This window comes from Mytilus galloprovincialis, chromosome 5, assembly GCF_965363235.1.
Source record: "Mytilus galloprovincialis chromosome 5, xbMytGall1.hap1.1, whole genome shotgun sequence".
Classification (NCBI taxonomy): domain Eukaryota; kingdom Metazoa; phylum Mollusca; class Bivalvia; order Mytilida; family Mytilidae; genus Mytilus; species Mytilus galloprovincialis.
In genome coordinates, this window is record NC_134842.1 from 53,482,113 (window position 1) to 53,502,046 (window position 19,934).

At 30.8% G+C, this 19,934-nt stretch overlaps 1 protein-coding gene across 8 annotated transcripts in view; it reads right to left on the minus strand.

Annotated features, from left to right (window-relative positions):
• LOC143076034 (uncharacterized) overlaps positions 1-19,934 on the minus strand; it is an 82,819-nt gene that overhangs the window by 38,617 nt on the left and 24,268 nt on the right. For 6 of the 8 annotated variants that reach the window (XM_076251654.1, XM_076251652.1, XM_076251651.1 and 3 more), the window contains exons 3-4: positions 3,908-3,996; positions 1,245-1,413 (exon numbers count right to left, since the gene is read on the minus strand). In XM_076251654.1, the coding sequence (XP_076107769.1) occupies positions 1,245-1,413; positions 3,908-3,996 (258 nt within the window). Of the gene's footprint in view, positions 1-1,244; positions 1,414-3,907; positions 3,997-14,399; positions 14,647-16,204; positions 16,224-19,934 lie in introns of those variants that run through there. The other 2 variants (XM_076251656.1, XM_076251655.1) reach the window with 2 other exon arrangements.

Genomic DNA, 19,934 nt, shown 5'->3' on the forward strand with positions numbered 1-19,934 from the left:
AGTGGCGGATCCAGAACTTTTCCTAAGGGGGGGCCTGCTGACTGACCTAAAGGGGGGGGGGGCCTCTCCAGTCATGCTTCAATGATTCCCTATATAATCAACCAAATTTTTCCCACAAAAAGGGGGGGGGGGGGGCCTGGATCCGCCTATGTTACATCCACTTCATTTGAATTTTGGTGGCTGATTGGCAATCATACCATATTTACTTATTTTTATAATAATAGGATATTTGTATTGATTGATAGTTGGTGGTTAATACCACTTTAAGCAATCTAAGCTGTATCAATGCAGACAATTTTCATTGGAGAGAGATAGAATACCCAGAGAGAACGATAAGTTTATAACATTCATCTAAGAACAGTCTGAGTATATATAGGTAAAAGAGGACATATCACATTTATAGCCTTCATCAAACAGTTTTAATTGCATAATTTACAACATAGACAATAACAGCTGTTAGCTGCTGCACTATTTACTCTCATTTTATCACATTTACTGCTTGACATTTTGATTATGGTTTTATTACAAAATTCATATTTTTTATCTAATCAAAACTTATACATGTACATGCAATATAAAATTTTGAATAGGATGAAATATTATTTTATGATTTACAAATAACTTGAAATAAAACCAAAACCTTATCTAACAGAAATTCTAACTGAAACTTATTGTTTTAATATGAATCATAACTTAAATATGTATGTAATGCTTTTTTGTAAATATTCTTAATATTCACAACGATTCAAAATCTTAACGTCTATTAACTATTTACAATCCTCATAAAAAAATGGATTTGGTTAAAATAGTAAAGCATTATATCTTACAAAAGATTATTACATATTCATATTATGTTGAAATAAGTCAAGATATTTATAATTTATCAGATTTTTGTTGTTTATGTTCTCAATACAACCTAATTATGTCCTCTGCCTTCGAAACTATCTTTCATAACCATAATTTGGGTATTTTTTCTTTTTAACAATTTGAGATTTTTGAATCATTGAAAACCTTCAGCTTCTCTAATAGGATATAGGAAGATGTGGTGTGAGTGCCAATGAGACAACTCTCCATCCAAATAACAATTTAAAAAAAAGTAAACCATTATAGGTCAATGCACGGCCTTAAACAGTGAGCCAAGGCTCCAAACAACAAGCTATAAAGGGCCTACCATGCTAACCAAAATATTTTTTTAGATAATGCATGCCTAATGCACACAAATCTATATATAGACCAGTTCTAACCTTTTTCACTTCGATATTAAGTGGTTGTAAATCTCTATCTACTTGTAACCTGGGTCTTTTTGGTGGGGTTTGTTGGACCTGGCTGGTACTAGGTCCAGGCTCCCCAGGACCAGCAGGCTGTAAATTTCCCATAGCCTCCTGTCTGTACGGTTGAAAAGATTCTCCACTTCTGAAATAATAAATGGACACGATTACATTTATAGATGCGGGAAGCGGGAATATAAAAAAAAATTTAAAAATCTGTTTTGAAAAAAATAGGTGCGGGCGGGTCAGTCGAACAAGAAATTAATTGATGTGGCCTTAGTCTTGAATGACAAAATCACAATAATAAATGCACACAATAATTACAGTAGTCAAGGAAAAGAACACCTATATATAGATATATAAACTCAATATGAGCTTTATTCCCCAAGCTAAACGTTTGAGATCAGTTGAAACTGGGACTATCGGGCCATTTGTTTTCATGTTTCACTAAGTTAACTGTTTTACGTCATTTCCCAGGCATTTATAGCTTGCTTATGTGGTACATGTATTGGTTTTGCTTATTATTTAAGAATTGAGTGCTTCTTTTTGTAACTTTATTGGGTTGTAAAAGCGTTGACCGAAGTAAATGTGCGCACTGTCAACACTTTTACAACCCTATGAAGTAACAAAAAGAAGCATTCAATACTTATATTTATATTTTTTAGCTTGGATCATGAAAACACGATTTTTATCAAGTTTTTATTTAATTAACCTGTGCACTTTATTATGGGACCTCGTGTCATCATGAATGATCAGTTTTATTGTGTAATGCAATTGCTTACGGATTAACATATGATGTGCAGTTAGCCAATCCGAATAACACATTATAATGAAACATACATCTAATGTAATTATTGATTGTTGGATACCAATTTTCATTGGTGAACCACAAATTAGAATGTGTACTAATTTACAAATTTTCTATAGGTTTTTGTATGCAGAGAATGGCAAAACCACGAAATCAAATATTTAAGAAAATAAAAAAAAAGTTATCCTCAATCCACGTATATTGATACCTAAGAAAAAATAAAAAATACACAGTATTACAAATATCTTTTGTTTTGCTCAGGCCATGGAAAAATAATTGATGGTTTCCCCTAACCCGACCAGGTCATTTTTTTACTGCAGGGTCATTTAATTTTTCTGTAAAAAAAAAAAAAAAAAAAAAAAAAAACTTTTTTTTTTTTGCAGAGACAACTTCAAGTGTTGAAAATATGCAAGATTATAGTTCCGCTATAGAAACATGAGAAACAAAACATATAGATATAAAATGATTACAAAAAAAAAAAAAAAGAAAAAAAACCTGCCTGCTGGGTCTTTAAAATTTTCCCATGTTTGGAGAAACCAACAATTAATTTTCAATGTATAGAAATAGCCAAAATATTCAACAATTTCAAAATTCATTGTGGACACAGTCAAGTCATAACTTATCAGTGATAGATAATATTTTTCGAGACTGATCTGACTATCTTACAATGGAATGTTTAAGGCAACAGACTGCTAGATTATGTCATAAATAGAACATAAATAAAATTGCACTATACATGCAGGTTACATACTAAATTATTCATCAGAATTATACAGTTCATTCAGATTTCAATATTCTTAATACACATTTTCAAAATAATATATATTTTTAACAAAATTTGTTCGTCCTAATTTGATACATGTATCTGATCTCCCGAATGATAACTATGGTAACTACTAAGTTGACTGGTAGTTATCTTGAATAGATAAAACTATTAAATAAAATATTCTTGAGGAAAAGTACAATTAGAATTGTGTATGCGGTCTTAAAGAATTGAATAATTTAGATGAATTATGCAGTTTTTAAGTTGACAACTGAGTTAAAAAAATTGAGAGCAACAAAATCTAACTTAATTTTCCCAAGAATTGAGATTTTAGGTTGTAGATTTAAAGTTTATCTTAAAACCTGCTCAAATCAAACTGATAGCTCCAAAAGATCTAAATAAACTCATCATAGATACCAGGATTGAAATTTTATATTAACGCCAGACGCACAATTCGTCTACAAAAGACTCATCAATGATGCTCGATTCAAAAATTGTTAAAAAGGCTAAATAAAGTATGAAGTTTCAGAGCATTGAGGACCAAACATTCCCAAAAGATACATATTTATAATTCCTAATAATAAGTCTGTTCTTCACCACACTATGATGAATTTAGAATAGCAATAAATTGCTACAATATTTACAAATGACCACAGGCCCAACATTCATTTTTTCTATCTCTCAAATTTGTACAGATTTTATATTTATAAGTCTGTATAAGAAATTTGAAGTAGTAATTTCAATATATACCCTGTGCTGGTCGGCCTGACGTAAAGCATGATGACTGTTACTGGTCAATACGAGTGGTACAGACAACCATCGATAAAATATGTACCGTGGATTCCTCATTTTTCATTGGATACCAATTTTCATGGGTTTCATGGGTACAGTTAAGTAACGAATTAAAACGTTAAACAAATGACAAATTTCATATTAAGCAGACTTTGTCAAAACTACGAAATCAAAGATCCACGAAAAATGTAAGTTTTCCTCAATCCACGAAAATTGGTACCGACAAAAAAATATGAATCCACAGTTCTTATATAAACCTTAAATTCCCACCCTTACCTGTATCTGTCTATATTAGCTGCATGACCATGGAAATCTGTAAGTAACTGTGGTCGGCGTCTAGCAGTGTAGAATTCAGATTCTCTATTCTAAAAATACAAAATATAGTTGTTGAGTTGTTAACAGACTAACAGACTTTAAAGTTCTTGCCATATCAACAGTTTCTCTTAAATAATTTTTCAAGGTGTATTAATTTTACACTTCACCACAAGCTGACTTTGTAATTTCAATGTGTCCAGATGAGTTTGGTTACAGAAAGGGCAAAACTTTGAAAACGCCCCCTGTCGCTGTCTTAGAGATCATATAGATTGGACATGGCATTTCTTTTGTTTCGTCATAAAAAATTAACCTTCTACCATATGTCTACACTTTGGAAAGAAAATTAGCCTTTGAATTTAATTCTTTTTTGAATTAAAGGTTAAATTTTAGTACATTTGGACTCACTGCCCACAGTGAACAGGTGAAATAAAAAAACTACCTGAACTGCATTGGACTGTCCATAGTAAACAGATGAAAATTCACGAACTACCTGATCTATTTAGTGTACCAAAGTAAATTTTATAAGGTCAACAAGGTTAATGAACTTGACCTGTATTTTCTTTTGAAAATAACAAAATCTTGACAGGAATATGACAATCATGTTCACTCAAACATAAAAAGATATATTCACAAACACACACAAAGATAGATACCGGATGAATACTTTATATCCCTGGCTATTGCTTCCAGCAACCTTAATAGAATTGTTTTGTAAAAACATCTTCCTTTGCCATGGTCCCAATTTAATAGACAGAAAATAAACAAATTTAACAAGAGTTCAAGGCTAAGCTATCAACGGTTTGTAAACAAAGACTTATCAAACCTGATCACGATGTTGAATAAGATGGATAAAAAGTATGTACACAATATGTGTTTTTACATTTTAAAGCACATACTTAATTTTAATTGAGAAGACACCAAAAAATGTTGTTTACAAATTTGATTCTGATTCATAAACAAATTTGTGTCATAATTTTTCTGAAGATTTCTGATAATATTTTCATGAAGATTTTTACTTTGACAGGCACGGATTAGTGTCTGTTATAAAATCTTTCATAAAAAGTGCATAGTTTAAACATAGACGTAATAGTTCATGTCATGATTTTTAACCTTGACATAAAAATATGTGCGTAACTATATAGAGAATTTATTTGAACTTGATACAGAATAACTTTTTTAATCAAGCTTTAAATTTGATAAATCTTTTTTTACTGACAAAATATTATTCAAAATCAGATAAAAGGCAGAAGGACAAATTTCATATAAACATATGTTTTTTTTTGAGAACATTTAAAAAAGAAGATGTGGTATGATTGCCAATGAAACAACTATCCACAAAAGACCAAAATGACACAGACATTAACAACTATTGCACTTTTTACAATAATTCCAGTTCATGTGCACTAATATCATTTTAAAAATAATAATTCAATTTTAAAGGGTAAAGAGATACATTACATACGGCCTAGCCACAATCAGATGTGCATTTTGTGTTTCACATGAAGTCAAAAATGAGTATCACCTCAGGGAAAAACTCTTTTGATATTTTGGTTCAAAAATGGTTTAAATTATGAAAAATTGCCATCGTTAGGCTAACACTGGAAGCATTTATATAATTAGATCCAGTTTTGGAAGAAATATTTAATATTTTTATTAAATAAATGGTGTTTAAAAACTGTATAATTTTCTTTAATGGTTGCCTTCAAGACATTGTCACCAGTGTCAGATTTTTGGTCAATGACAAAGACAACAAAATATGTTTTGAATTATTGAATATCAAACATTTTAATTGAAAAAAAATTGACAAGAACATGTTTAACTCACAGTTATTTCAAACAACAGTAGCTTACTTTGATCATTAATCTTATCTGATAAAACTGTATCTAAACTTATCTATAGATAACAAAACTTCCAAAAAAAACCTTTCTTTTGGTGTATAGAACATTAAAATAACTTGATGCATATTCGTACAATAAACAATCAAACTTAGCAATACAATTTATATGTTTTGTCTACGGACAAGACATTGTATTCATATTTAATGAGATGAATTATTAAAACCTAATTTTGATATTGCTGAAAGTGTTCTCTAGAAGAAAAAAAACATACATTTTATCAGGTTTATCTATCAAATGATGCTTAACTTCGAGGAAAATGGAAACAAATACATTTTGATAATGTCTACGGACAAGACATTTTATTGATATTCAATTAAATGCTTTCAAAGATGATTGTTAAAGTTAAGATTAAAAGTTACTAATTAAATTTTAAGTTGCGTTTTTTAAATTTTGGAAAATATAAAAATGTATCCACAATTCTTTACATATCTCAATAATTTATTGATTAAGCCAAATTGAAGACACATTCTTTTAACTGAAATCCATATTTCTGACTGTTTAAAACAATTAAACTATTATTAAAACTCAATTTTGACATAGTTGAATGTGTTCTCTTGAAAAAATAACATACATTTTACCTATCAAATTATGCTGAACTCAAGGAAATTGGATACAAATATATTGTGGTGATGTCTACGGACAAGACAATTTCAGTTAAAAAAAAATCTGTTAGAATTAAATGTGACTATATTTATGTTGAAAACACTGAGTTTTAATTTGAATGGATAACTTTCATCACCTATAAATAAGATTTAAGTTCCATAGCAGACATATAATTGAATTTAATACTTGTTATGTACAAGTGTCTTGTCCGTAGACACTTCCTCATCTGCTGTTAATACTGAAATGCAAAAGATAAAGTTAAATAGAGAGAAATACTTTTTCTTCATTTGATTTAGTTAATCTTTTAAGGTATGCAGCAACTGGAATAAACAATATTGGAGTTAAATAAGGTATGCTTTTTATGACTGATAATCTGACACTTTTTAAAATCCACTCCTGTAAAGTAATTTTACAAAAATTGAGAACACTTAAATTACCATTTATTTATTAAAAATAAGATATTTCTAAGTTTAAACAACACATAGGACTTATTAAGACCCATGAAGCCAAGCAATATTGATAAAAAGACATGTCTACGGACAAGACATGTGTCTACGGACAAGACATTCTCACATATTTTTGAATTTTTTCCTCTATTAATAGATGGTAGAAAAAAATGTTAGTAGTGTTTTCATATCTACAAAAGAACAGGAACTTAGCAATGTAACATTAATGTAATTATGCTTCCAGTTTACTAGGGAATGCATGTCTACGGACAAGACATTTTTTTCACTTTATTTGTATATCCAACTTTGATGGCATATATCTCCAGCTAGGGTACTGCAATTTTGATAAATGAGGTATTTTTTTATAATGTATATACTAAAAGAGAAAACAAAACACATAATAGCATAAATTTGATTTATTTTACTCTTTTATCACTACACTGAGCAAGCTAAAATCAAAAGTACAAAATTGCATAACAAGCGCATAGTATTCAACTTTTTATCATAACTTTGTAACCACTGAAGATTTTTTGTTGCAACAACCAGTAAAAGAAAGATGAATAAATTGTCTGTAACAGTGAACCAATAATGTAGTTCAAATTAAGTTCACTTATTAACTATCAAATGATAAAAACAGCGAAATTTTAAATGAAACAACATAACGTGAAATTTTGCCCATTTTCAGCGTGTATTTTAGTGTTTTTTTTCAAAACGGTAACACCTATACATAATATTTGATATTCATTGTGAAGCCCTACATTCTCTTCTTCAGTTCAAAGATGTATTACTTGTGTAAAGTTTATCTTCTTGTCTTTCATGGTCTTTACAAGCCTATAACATAGACCCAATATGAAATGCACATCTGATCTTGGCTAGGCCGTTAGATGTTTGCTTGTAAATTGTATCTCTACGCCTTTGAATTAAATATCATAGCATTTTTAAAGATTTTATTTAAATCTACTGATTTCACATTAAAAAAAAAAGTGCTTCAGTTAATGCAGATTATTCATGCATTACATTTATCATGTCAGTACTTCATACTTAAATAACATGTACTTTATTCAAGCAACACTTCAATCCATTTCAATCTATTTATAGTAACAAAACTATGAGGGCATAAAAATACATTTAACCTAAACATGTTTGATACAGACTGAACTAAAAACGGTTTACATAAGATGTGGTTAAGTCATTTTGTCTGGCCGATCAATCAGTAATTACAGGGCTTTTCTAGGATACATATGTATTTGTAATTCTACATAAATACAGAATTAAGATGTAATAAGCTAACTGATAATTTTTGCTCAATTTTCTCATCATTTTATCGATTAGCCAATTTTTATTATCATGTTAACTAAGAGAATGATGAAATATATCTTCTAATAGGATCTCCTACACTTGTTATTAGACATAGATATTAAAACAACTTAATTATTGTTATTAATTATAATATATAGCAAATATTAATCCCCACCTTCTGAAACACCTAAATTTCTATTTCACACAATTTCCTATAAACACGCTATTATTAAGAGTGACATCATATTTAATTGTCAGGCTTATTCTTGTTTATTTAATCATCCTATCTTGTAATATGTACTAACTGGTGTTTTATGTTACTTTTCAAATTGTCATGTAAATTTACTCTACTATAAATAGACGTGTACTATAAACAGAGGTAAAAATTAAAATCACTTGTGTTCTGTTTTATATATTGACATATATATTTTGAACCAACAATTGATTTTTCATGTTATAAGGTTCAACTTTCAGTGCAATTGTCCCTGAATCCCACTTAGAGATCTTATTTTTATTTTGGAGAGATTGTCTTCTATGGTTTTTGCATTTATTTGTCTCAGACATGCAAGCAATACAAAAAATATTGTATTGTATTGTATTGTATTGTATTGTATTGTATTGTATTGTATAAAACAAACAAACATACATGCACTGTTTGAAGTTTGATCTATCTAACTTGAAACACAGCATGACTGAATATATTGCTCATAATATCTCTGGTTTCATTATAGAATAAATTAACCTGGATTCTGATATTCACAAGCTAAAAATAGCTGGAATATGTTCCCGACTTCAAGTACAGAAAACTAGAGGCTCTAAAGAGCCTGTGTCGCTCACCTTGGTCTATGTGAATATTAAACAATGGACACAGATGGATTCATGACAAAATTGTGTTTTGGTGATGGTGATGTGTATGTACATTTTACTTTACTGAACATTCTTGCGGCTAACAATTATTTCTATCTATATTGAACTTGGCCCAGAAGTTTCAGTGGAAAATGTTAGTAAAAATTTAGAAGTTTTATGAAAATTGTTAAAAATTGACTATAAAGGGCAATAACTCATAAAGGGGTCAACTGACCATTTCGGTCATGTTGACTTATTTGTAAATCTTACTATGCTGAACATTATTGCAGTTTACAGTTTATTTCTATCTATAATAATATTCAAGGTAATAACCAAAAACAGCAAAATTTCCTTAAAATTACCTATTCAGGGGCAGCAACCCAACAACGGGTTGTCCGATTCATCTGACAATTTCAGGGCAGACAGATCTTGACCTGATAAACAATTTTACTACATGTCAGATTTGCTCTAAATGCTTTGGTTTTTGAGTTATAAGCCAAAAACTGCATTTAACCCCTATGTTCTATTTTTAGCCATGGCGGCCATCTTGGTTGGTTGGCCGGGTCACGCCACACAATTTTTAAACTAGATACCCCAAAGATGACTGTGGCCAAGTTTGGATTAATTTGGCCCAGTAGTTTCAGAGGAGAAGATTTTTGTAAAAGATTACTAAGATTTACGAAAAATGGTTAAAAATTGACTATAAAGGGCAATAACTCATAAAGGGGTCAACTGACCATTTCGGTCAAGTTCACTTATTTGTAAATCTTACTTTGCTGAACATTATTGCTGTTTACAGTTTATCTCTATCTTTAATAGTATTCAAGATAATAACCAAAAACAGCAAAATTTCCTTAAAATTACCAATTCAGGGGCAGCAACCCAACAAGGGGTTGTCCGATTCATCTGAAAATTTCAGGGCAGATAGATCTTGACCTGATAAACAATTTTACCCCATGTCAGATTTGCTTTAAATGCTTTGGTTTTTGAGTTATAAGCCAAAAACTGCATTTTACCCCTATGGTCTATTTTTAGCCATGGCGGCCATCTTGGTTGGTTGGCCGGGTCAAGCCACACATTTTTTAAACTAGATACCCCAATGATGATTGTGGCCAAGTTTGGATTAATTTGGCCCAGTAGTTTCAGAGGAGAAGATTTTTGTAAAAGTTAACGACGACGGACGCAGGACGACGACGGACGACGGACGACGGACGCAAAGTGATGGGAAAAGCTCACTTGGCCCTTCGGGCCAGGTGAGCTAAAAAGAACATATAATATTGTCACTGGTATCAGAAGTAGCCAGTTGCTTGCTAAAATAAATCATCTTTCTTTTTCTTAGTTTTGATTGTTTATACTATTTTAAGGATATTGATTAAAATTATCGATCAAAATTTATACTTTAACAATAAATGTCCTGCATATGCATTCCACTATTACAATCAGTCAGCTACTTTGCATACTTTCAAATTTAGACATATCATTTGACAGGATTCAAAAATAATTCTATTATTTGTTTTCCCTCCCTTTTTAAATATGGATTAGTACCACTTATAGAATAATAAAAGGTATGCATAAAAAATATTAAAGAACATACCAAGAGAATTTAGAAATCAGTGCAGAAATCAGGAAAAACACTCATGGTATATACATGTATTACCAATGTTATTTCAACTGATCAGGTGGAGCTTACGTTTTAGTTTGAATAAGGACAGTCTATTTGTAGATGTGTGTGATAAGGATGATTGCCATAATAATTATAACCGATCTCTAATCACCTATCAGTGTCATCAAAGGAATTTACAAAAGAATAACTGGACACTTCATTGATGAGTTTATTCTAAAACACCTATCTATAGATGGACTGGTTTATTATGAGCAAACTGGTGCCCAGTCAAGTGAAATAAATTGAGTAATACATACATACCAATAACACAATTACAGCAAACCAATAATGAACAATGATATTAATGAATGCTCAGTGCAACAGAAAGCAGACTCCAAAGTGACAGACTCCAAGTGCATGTGTACTTATTTATCATCTGCTGATTACAAAAATCATGCCATCTCTCACTCTGATCATCACATTCTTATGTAAATATAGACATCTTTTTCAAAATCTGGTGATTGAACATAATTGGGTTATCTTTTTTTTTCCAGTACATTCTGTCATGTTTTGTCAAAACTGATCTTTAAAAAGTGTGTTTATTATTAAAAGTAGACAGTTAAAAAAGACACTGCCACCTGATGCTCCCCATTGCTAATTCTGAAGGGTTGTACTGCTTGTAAGCTTGAAGACAAACATCTTTTGAATTTTTTTACATTGTCATTTATCGTATGGGCTTTGCTTGTTGTTGAAGGCTGTATGTGACCTATAGTTGTTAATTTCTGTGTCATTTGGTCTCTTGAGGAGAGTTCTCTATTGGCAAATATAGCACATGACATCTTCTTTTTTATATGTACTATAATCCGCTAATTTATCACCTGTATTTATGAGTTACAAAAGCTAATTATTAGATCTATAATATCATCCTGTAAACAACAGTGTCTGTGACCTTGACCTTTGACCTCTTAACCTCAAAATCAATAATTTATTTTCCCCTTCCCAATGATCTTCCAATTCAATCAGTATAAGTTTCATTCCAATCAGACAATAGCAAAAATAAATAGAAACTTGAGCTACCATTTTTCCAAAACTGTTTTTTTTTTAGTAACAAGGACATTGACCATTCATTGACCATACTGAGTATTGACCCCTCAAATCAATATTCCTTAATTATTGGCAAAACTCAAAATAAGCACTTTTGAATAACTCTTCCAGAAAAAAATTATATCTTTGTACAAGACATTTTTAAGCAATATTTTATTATTGGAAGAGATAATATATAAATCCAAATATTGATGACAATATCTCAAAATAAATTCATTATTATATGGCATGATGCATGTTCTGAAATTTTTCCTTAAACTCAAAAAAAGTTTGAAATCTTGCATTTAAAATAAAAATATTGATATCTCACAGGCACGTCTTGCAAACACTGGAAAATTTAAATTTATCATCAATCTTATATACATGTAAATTTACCAGTATTCATTCTTTCTTTAATCTTGACTAAATATATATATACATGATGTACATGTAATAGTCCCAGATTCAAGAAGCAAACAAAATTTCTTAAGGTGGTACCTAACACTACAGGGAGATAACTCTGTAAAATCAGCTAAACGTTTTAATTACATTGTGTTGTTAAGGGAATATTAAGCTTCTCATGAATGATCAAAATAAGTGTTTGTCAAACTGCTATATAACCAGTGTAATTTTTCAAATTTTTTGAAATTTTTATATTTTTGTAAAAGGGTCAAAGTAAATACTTTGTCAAAATTTTAAGAAAATTAAACGACCCAAATTAATTTTAGCTAAAGTGTTGGGTACCACCTTAAACAAGTTTATACAGGTTGGAGAAGTTCCTTGTTGGTAATAATCCCCATTCATTATGTTCATCATATTCATGGATATTACATGTATAACCAAATTTGGAAACAGTTAAAAAATTGAATTTTTCATCATGGCAAAAATATTCTTATAAATATAAAATAAATTCATAATTTCAATCAAGACTCCAGTTCAAATAGGAACTAAATACAAATTTAATGGTCTCAGAAAATCCTGGTTTTGAAAGGCTATTGACTTTTATCTGGCTGTAATATTTGGGACAAATATTACAATTTTTGGGACAAATATTCACATACATTTTGACATACCGGTAAATGAAAAAAATATTTTCCTTTAACATGTTTAAGACCATATTTCAAATAAGAATTGTGTACTAAGTTTTCTAAAAATACTACCTTTTCAGGGCTAATCTCCTTTATCTAGATGGTCCGAGACCACAATTGTCGTCCCTTGATTTTCGTTGTTCACGAATATAGTCCCTAGTGTTGACAGTGGGTTACTTGCCATTAATTTTTATACCCCCTCCAAATTAATTTCTCCATGTTTAATGCCTCAAATTGCAAGTAGGGGGTGAAATTACACTGTAAAAAAATTGGGGTCCAGAATTTTAAAGGAAAGTAGTGATTTGGTCCAGCTGAAAAAGGTTGAAAATTGGCCCTTCGGAAGCTGTCAAAAGATTTCAAGACGCCCTAAACATAAAATTGTCCATATTTTGAGTTAGAGTCGTAAAGTTTTCTATAATTTGTCCCAAAAGTAGAAAACACACTGTAAAAGTTTCTTTGAGAAAGCGCAGGTGGGATTTTTTTATTTTCATTTATGTTCTAAAAGAAATGCACTACGAAATAATTGTGATACTATATTTCAACTTCGTACTTTATTTGGTCTTTTTAACTTCTTTGGATTCGAGCGTCACTGATGAGTCTTTTGAAGACGAAACACGCATGTGGCGTATATACAAAATTTAGTCCTGGTATCTACGATGAGTTTATTTTCCGTCATGGAGTCTTTGGGCAATATGTTTTCATTGACTTGAATGTTTGCGTCATGATTTTGAAATCAAAAGTTTTTACATTCATCACTAAAATTGATATCTGTATTGGGGTATAAACCTAAATATATAATACCTTTCCCAATCAGGTTTACTGAACAAGAAATCAGCTTTCTTTCAAACAAAAGACAACAAATGCTATCAATATTTCCATTTAAAATGTTTAAAACTTTTACTTTTTGAACATTATAAAAATAAAGTCCCCTTCGACTTCGTTGGTAGGGGACTTAAAACAGTTTCAAAATTTTTAATTAGGCTTGCAAAGGGTGGCTGGCTTACCTTAAAACTGGAAGTAGTTTATTTTTATATACCCTACTTTTTAGTTTAATCTATTCTATAAATACAGTCTAGGTTTATCTAGGACACTCTTTATGGAAATGGAACCAAAATGTGCATGATTCTTCAAACAAACTCCTTTTCTAACTTCAGAATTCCACAAACACCAAAATGAAAGATTTTATTGACTATGAGTACTAAGCAATTATCCAATATTACCTATAACATTATCTTAGTTAGTGACCTGAAGGTCACTCCATGTCAAAATTCTAGTTCAGGTAAAATGTGTACAAATAACTATCTCATAAAGCTTACGTAATGTTACTTTCCAAATTGAGGATAACATACATATGAAGTTATAAATAAATGTGTCCTGATTGCACAAACTAGCTATAATACATGGGCCATTCAGTAAAACGCAAAACTGGGTCAAACATTACAATACGATAAATTACACATCAAAACTATTTTGACCTACATTCAGTTAAAATCAATCTCGTGGATTAGATTAACATTGAATAAAATTAGCATTACAACTTCTGTCATAAAATTCAAAGAAAATACTGAAAAATCTATTTCCCCTTACCTTTCACAGGTGTGAAGTGTTATAGCCTGACTGGTGCACTAAGTATATTAGCTGACCTTGACATTGGTCTATATCGTCACACTTCACTGATATTTCCTACTTTCATTCACCCACACAATAAATTAAATATCTTTCACATTCAAGAATTATCTATGTACGTGTATATATCCCCAAAGGCTACAAAAATCATTTTCACAAGTTTAAATAAATTAGTGTTGATGATTTATAAGGGTACACATTGTATGTGTGCCGCTGTGTACAATGTAAATAGTCTAGGATTTATCACACACAACAACAAAGATCACTGACCTATTTAAGGGACAAACATGATCGAACACAAAGCAATATAGATTTTTCATTACAAAAAAAATATCAGTCATAATATCTATTTTTAGATACACTGTGGTTTTATGTTTATTAATACACTATCCACTTTCTGGTCTAAAGTCATGTTGTATATATAAAAACACATACACAGCAATAATTAAGATTTGATGAATCATGTAAGATGTTTTTCAACAAATTAATTTTGCATTTTTTAATTTGGTACAATCTTCGGTCACAGTGGATTTAAGTTACAAATACTTATAAATATCCTAATTTACTTGCATTTTGGGGACATGACATTTTTTTGCCCACCCCCTTTTTTTCCAAAATCCATTATTTTTTTAATTTAAATCAATTTGAGGATTCTATGAATTTACTGACAAAATGTTACAAATCAAAACATTGGGATCCTAGGAGTTTATAAACTGATACAGAGAAAGATCCAGTCCCAGTGGCGGATCCAGCCATTTTAAAAAGGGGGTTCCCAACCTAGAGTAAAGGGGTGGGGGTTCCAACCCCCGGACCCCCCCCTGGATCCGCCACTGAGTCCCCCGTTATATGCAAAACAATAAAGTGTTTATATCAAGATAAAAAGATGTGATATAATTGACAATGAAGATAAACTTTCCGCTAGAGACTACATGATGTAGAAATTTTATATCCTTTATCATGTCCCCTTTTCTATTTTTTTTAATCCTAAATGCTCCCCTTTCTTAAATTCTGGCTTTTGTTTATCCTGAATCCCCCTGGAGAAAAGTTGCCATAAAATATTTGTTTGTACCAAGGCAAGATTTTCATTCCTCCTGAACATGCTGGACAGTGGCACTAAGTGTGTCCAAAATGTTTACCTTATTAATTGTTTGTCAGAGACAAGTGCCTGTATTCCTGGGTAATTTTGTAGGAGGTTACAATACACCAAACATGGGTACATTACAGTCTAACAAACATCAAATGGTATTTAGCAGGCAAAATATACCTCTTAAATCATATATAAACGACTTTATTGTAAGGTGAATAAAACCATATATTGATTAATGACCACAAACTCCAGACAAGTTGTAAAAACTAACACATGCTACTAACTTAATATTATTACATGACCAAAGATCTGCAACCCACACAAAACTATTAAGTCAAAAACGACATTTTATGAGGTCTACAACTCAGTTATTGAAAACATTTAAAGTTTAGAGCATTATTTTATGCAGTGCAATCATCCCTACATGGTGTCCCTTTATTACCATATTAACACAGTTAATAATTATCTATATTAGAGAGAATAAAAAATTAAAATATCTATAAAATATAGCCAAAGGCATTTTTCTAGCAAATATCTTTTTTATGTGCTAACATTTATAGCCTTCAAATAAAAAAATTTTAGATACAAAAATCAATATTCAAAATCGGTCAAAAATTTACCCTTCAGTGACTCACAAACAACATATGTGTATTCTATCATTTCAATGAACTCCACTGACCTGTCCTTATAGACTCTTCACAGGGCGTTGAAAAACAACATTTTGAATTATTGTGGACTAATATTTCCATCATGGATTACAGGATTTATGTTCCATCAGTAATTAAGTTAACCAACCCTTTGTTCTGAACTATAACTTTAAATATGCAGGTGCTGACATTTATATTTAATTTGCTCCCCAATTTATCCTTGACCATAATTCTACTTCACCTTCACCTTGTGAAAGTCTATTGATCTCAGTGGGATTTATTAAGTAGGACTATATTTAAGACAGAAAATGTGAGGCCCTTAAAGGATATTAGACATGAGATAATAAAAATCAATTTTTAGAAGTTTCTAGATTTTTAAAAAATCTTATAAGACCTAAATAGGTGTAAGAATGTGTATATTTCCACAATTTTAGGAATAATCTTGATGTGAAATTTACATATTCATACTTTTCAGGAGCAAAATAGATTTTTATTTATCAAATTTGGATTGTAGATATTAGATCTTTAATCCAACTACAAATGCACTTATTTTTATCTGGCATGCCCAAACTTTACTTCACTATAATAGTTCATGACTTTATGTTTAAAAAAAAATATAGACCAAGGTCAGTGTTTGATAAGAGTGTACGGATTAATAGGATTAATAAGTCCTGGTCACGGTGTCTGGTTGGAAACAAATTGCATGTTTTATATTTAAAAAAAAATCCCCTAGTATCTTATGTCAAATTTGGAAAATATCTTTTATAATTTTAAGAATTTCAGGAATTTACCAAAAAGTCAATGTTCTGAACATTTTGATTAAATCAGATCTAACACTCTGCTTCATCTTGTCATCATAAGGGGTCATATTCAGATGACCTTTTATGCAAATTTTAAATCAACCGCTCCTTTTTGAATGACACTTAGACATCTTTATTAATTTACAAGGTTTGCCTTCAAACAAATAAGATGAAAAATCGTGAATCAGAGTTTTCCAGTTTTATCCTGTTTAAATGTTTTATCATGTATAAACAATTTCTAAAGGGTTCCAATTAAGAAAGTCAGTGTAATATTGATGACATCAGGTAAATACAGGAAAAATAGAACTAAAATGTCCGAGGTTGGCACTGAGATATGTCTTCCCTTAAGGCAATTTTGATTGTATACCAGTGTTGCAAATGTAGATTTTAAAATGGCATGCTTTAACATTTGAGCTATGCAAAACATTCAAATTTTATAGAAGTTTACAGGACATTTCTTTAACATTTTTATGCACAAGTTATCAACAAATTTCACAACATCAAAATACACAAATTTAATAATACTTTTAGATATTTGGATGATATTTTAGCTCTCAATATAAATGACGACTTCAGTATGTATACTAAAGAAATTTATCCTGTTGAACTTACTTTAAATAAAGTTAATACTAACAATGACCACTGCCCTTTCCTCGATCTTGATATATATATCATTAACGGAAAGCTTAAGACTAAAATTTATGATAAAAGAGATGATTTCTCATTTCTTATCGTTAATTAGCCATTTTTAGATGGTGGCGTTCCCTTGTCACCATCTTACGGTGTTTATATATCTCAACTTGTACGATTCGCTTGTGTATGTAACAATGTTTTAGATTTTAACGAGAGAAATTTATGTATAACTGAAAAATTATTACACCAGGGTTTTCGATATCACAAACTAGTCAAAACATTTACTAAATTTTATCATCGGTATAAGGACATCAATTGTAAATATAGCTCAACATGCAGACTTCTTATACGTTCAGGTATTTCACATCCAATATTTTATGGAAACAATCTTTATAAAGCACAAAAATGTCAGTATTCACCTCAGAAGCTAACAAAACCTTTAAATAGACTTATTAAGAAGGGATATAGTTACGATACTGTTGTCAGGTCATTAAAGATTGCATAATTTGGAGTTAATATTGATTCACTTATAGGGTCTTTGCATTGGAACTAAACACATTTATTATTAATAAACCAGTTGTTGACATGACACGGGTTATGTTCTTCTCATATTTGTTATGATGGTATGATACTAAACCCCTAACGGGAAGGATTGTGCCTGATGTTCATATGATAAAGACATAATTTTTCAATCAGTTTGATTGAAGTCCGGAGCTGGCATGTCAGTTAACTGCTAGTAGTCTGATGTTATTTATGTATTATTGTCATTTTGTTTATTTTCTTTTGTTACATTTTCTGATATCAGACTCGGACTTCTCTTGAACTGAATTTTGATGTGAGTATTGTTATGCGTTTACTTTTCTGCATTGGCTATAGGTATAGGGGGAGGGTTGAGATCTCACAAACATAATTAACCCCGCCGGGTACGAGAATTTCTTGTTGCATTGAAGACCTGTTGGTGACCTTCTGCTGTTGTCTGCTCTATGGTCGGGTTGTTGTCTCTTTGACACATTCCCCATTTCCATTCTCAATTTTATGTATACATATTGTGAATTTAAATCAGAAAAGAGCATAATAAATACTGGATCTGAAAGAAAAGAAAAATATTTTAAGTAGTGAACTTGTTGTTAATGTCTGTGTCATTTTGGTCTTTTGTGTATGTTGTCTCATTGGCAATCATACCACATCTTCTTTTTTATATTGATGATATTTGACTGTTGCAAATAAGGCTAACTCTGCAACATGTCATTCCATGATTAATTGACAATGGATAAGTGTTCAGTGGCAACTATTTCATGCATATCAGGAGAAGAACATGTTAAAGAGATCTGAAAACAAATCCTGCTTAGTACTAGAGTGCAACTACACATTGAGCCACATTTTTTTATGCTGGTTTACAAGGTCACAGTTACGAGGAAGATTACTCAGGCTAACCAGTCTTTGCTCTAATTCTTAAATATTTGTGGAGAAGCAGTAAATTGTATACATGTACAATTTTTTTAGTAATTGGAGGCCAGCACACTGCTTCTTGACCACTGGAGCAGGGTGTTAGTTAGGTGAAGTATTCTGTAATTTATGTTGGCCAAGCTTAGAATACAATACAGCAACTGTCTGATTAATAAGTAAAGTGAATTAAAAGAAACTTGTACCCAATCCTGCCTAAGTTTGCAAATTTAAAAAAAGCCAGGAGTTGATTTCACAAAAAAAACTTACGACTAAGATTGGTCTTAAGTTATGAACAAATCAGTATCTATAATACTAAAATTACGAGGTCCAATTTGTCAGCCGTCATCACGTAAAAACGACGAATCAAAGAATTCAACTTTATATATAACTAATATAGTACAAAGGTGTAGATTAAAAATTACACCACTCCAGGCCCTTTTTTTTTCCACGTAATTAATATTGCCAATAATTAAGAAGTTCCGGGTTGAGTCCGATACCGATACCAATAGTATATTCACCTGTTACCTATTACCTTATTTGTACGTTCCGCATCTGACAGGCGCACCACCAAACGGTGTATTCAGGATTAATATGCTATATACACGGGTCATATTCACAGGGTTGACACTACTAGATTGTCAAATTGTTACCTATTGTAGCATTTTAATCAGTAAAACTTTCTAAGATAACAATACGAATACTAAAAATCTGGACTAAAATAAGGCGTATAGGTACAGTTTTCAATTTGTTAGCGGGCATGACGTAAAACATCGAATCAACGAATTCAACTTTATAACTAATATAGGACAATGCTGTTGATTAAAAAATATTCCATTCCAGGACCTTTTGTTTTCCAACTAATTAATACTACCAATAATTGATA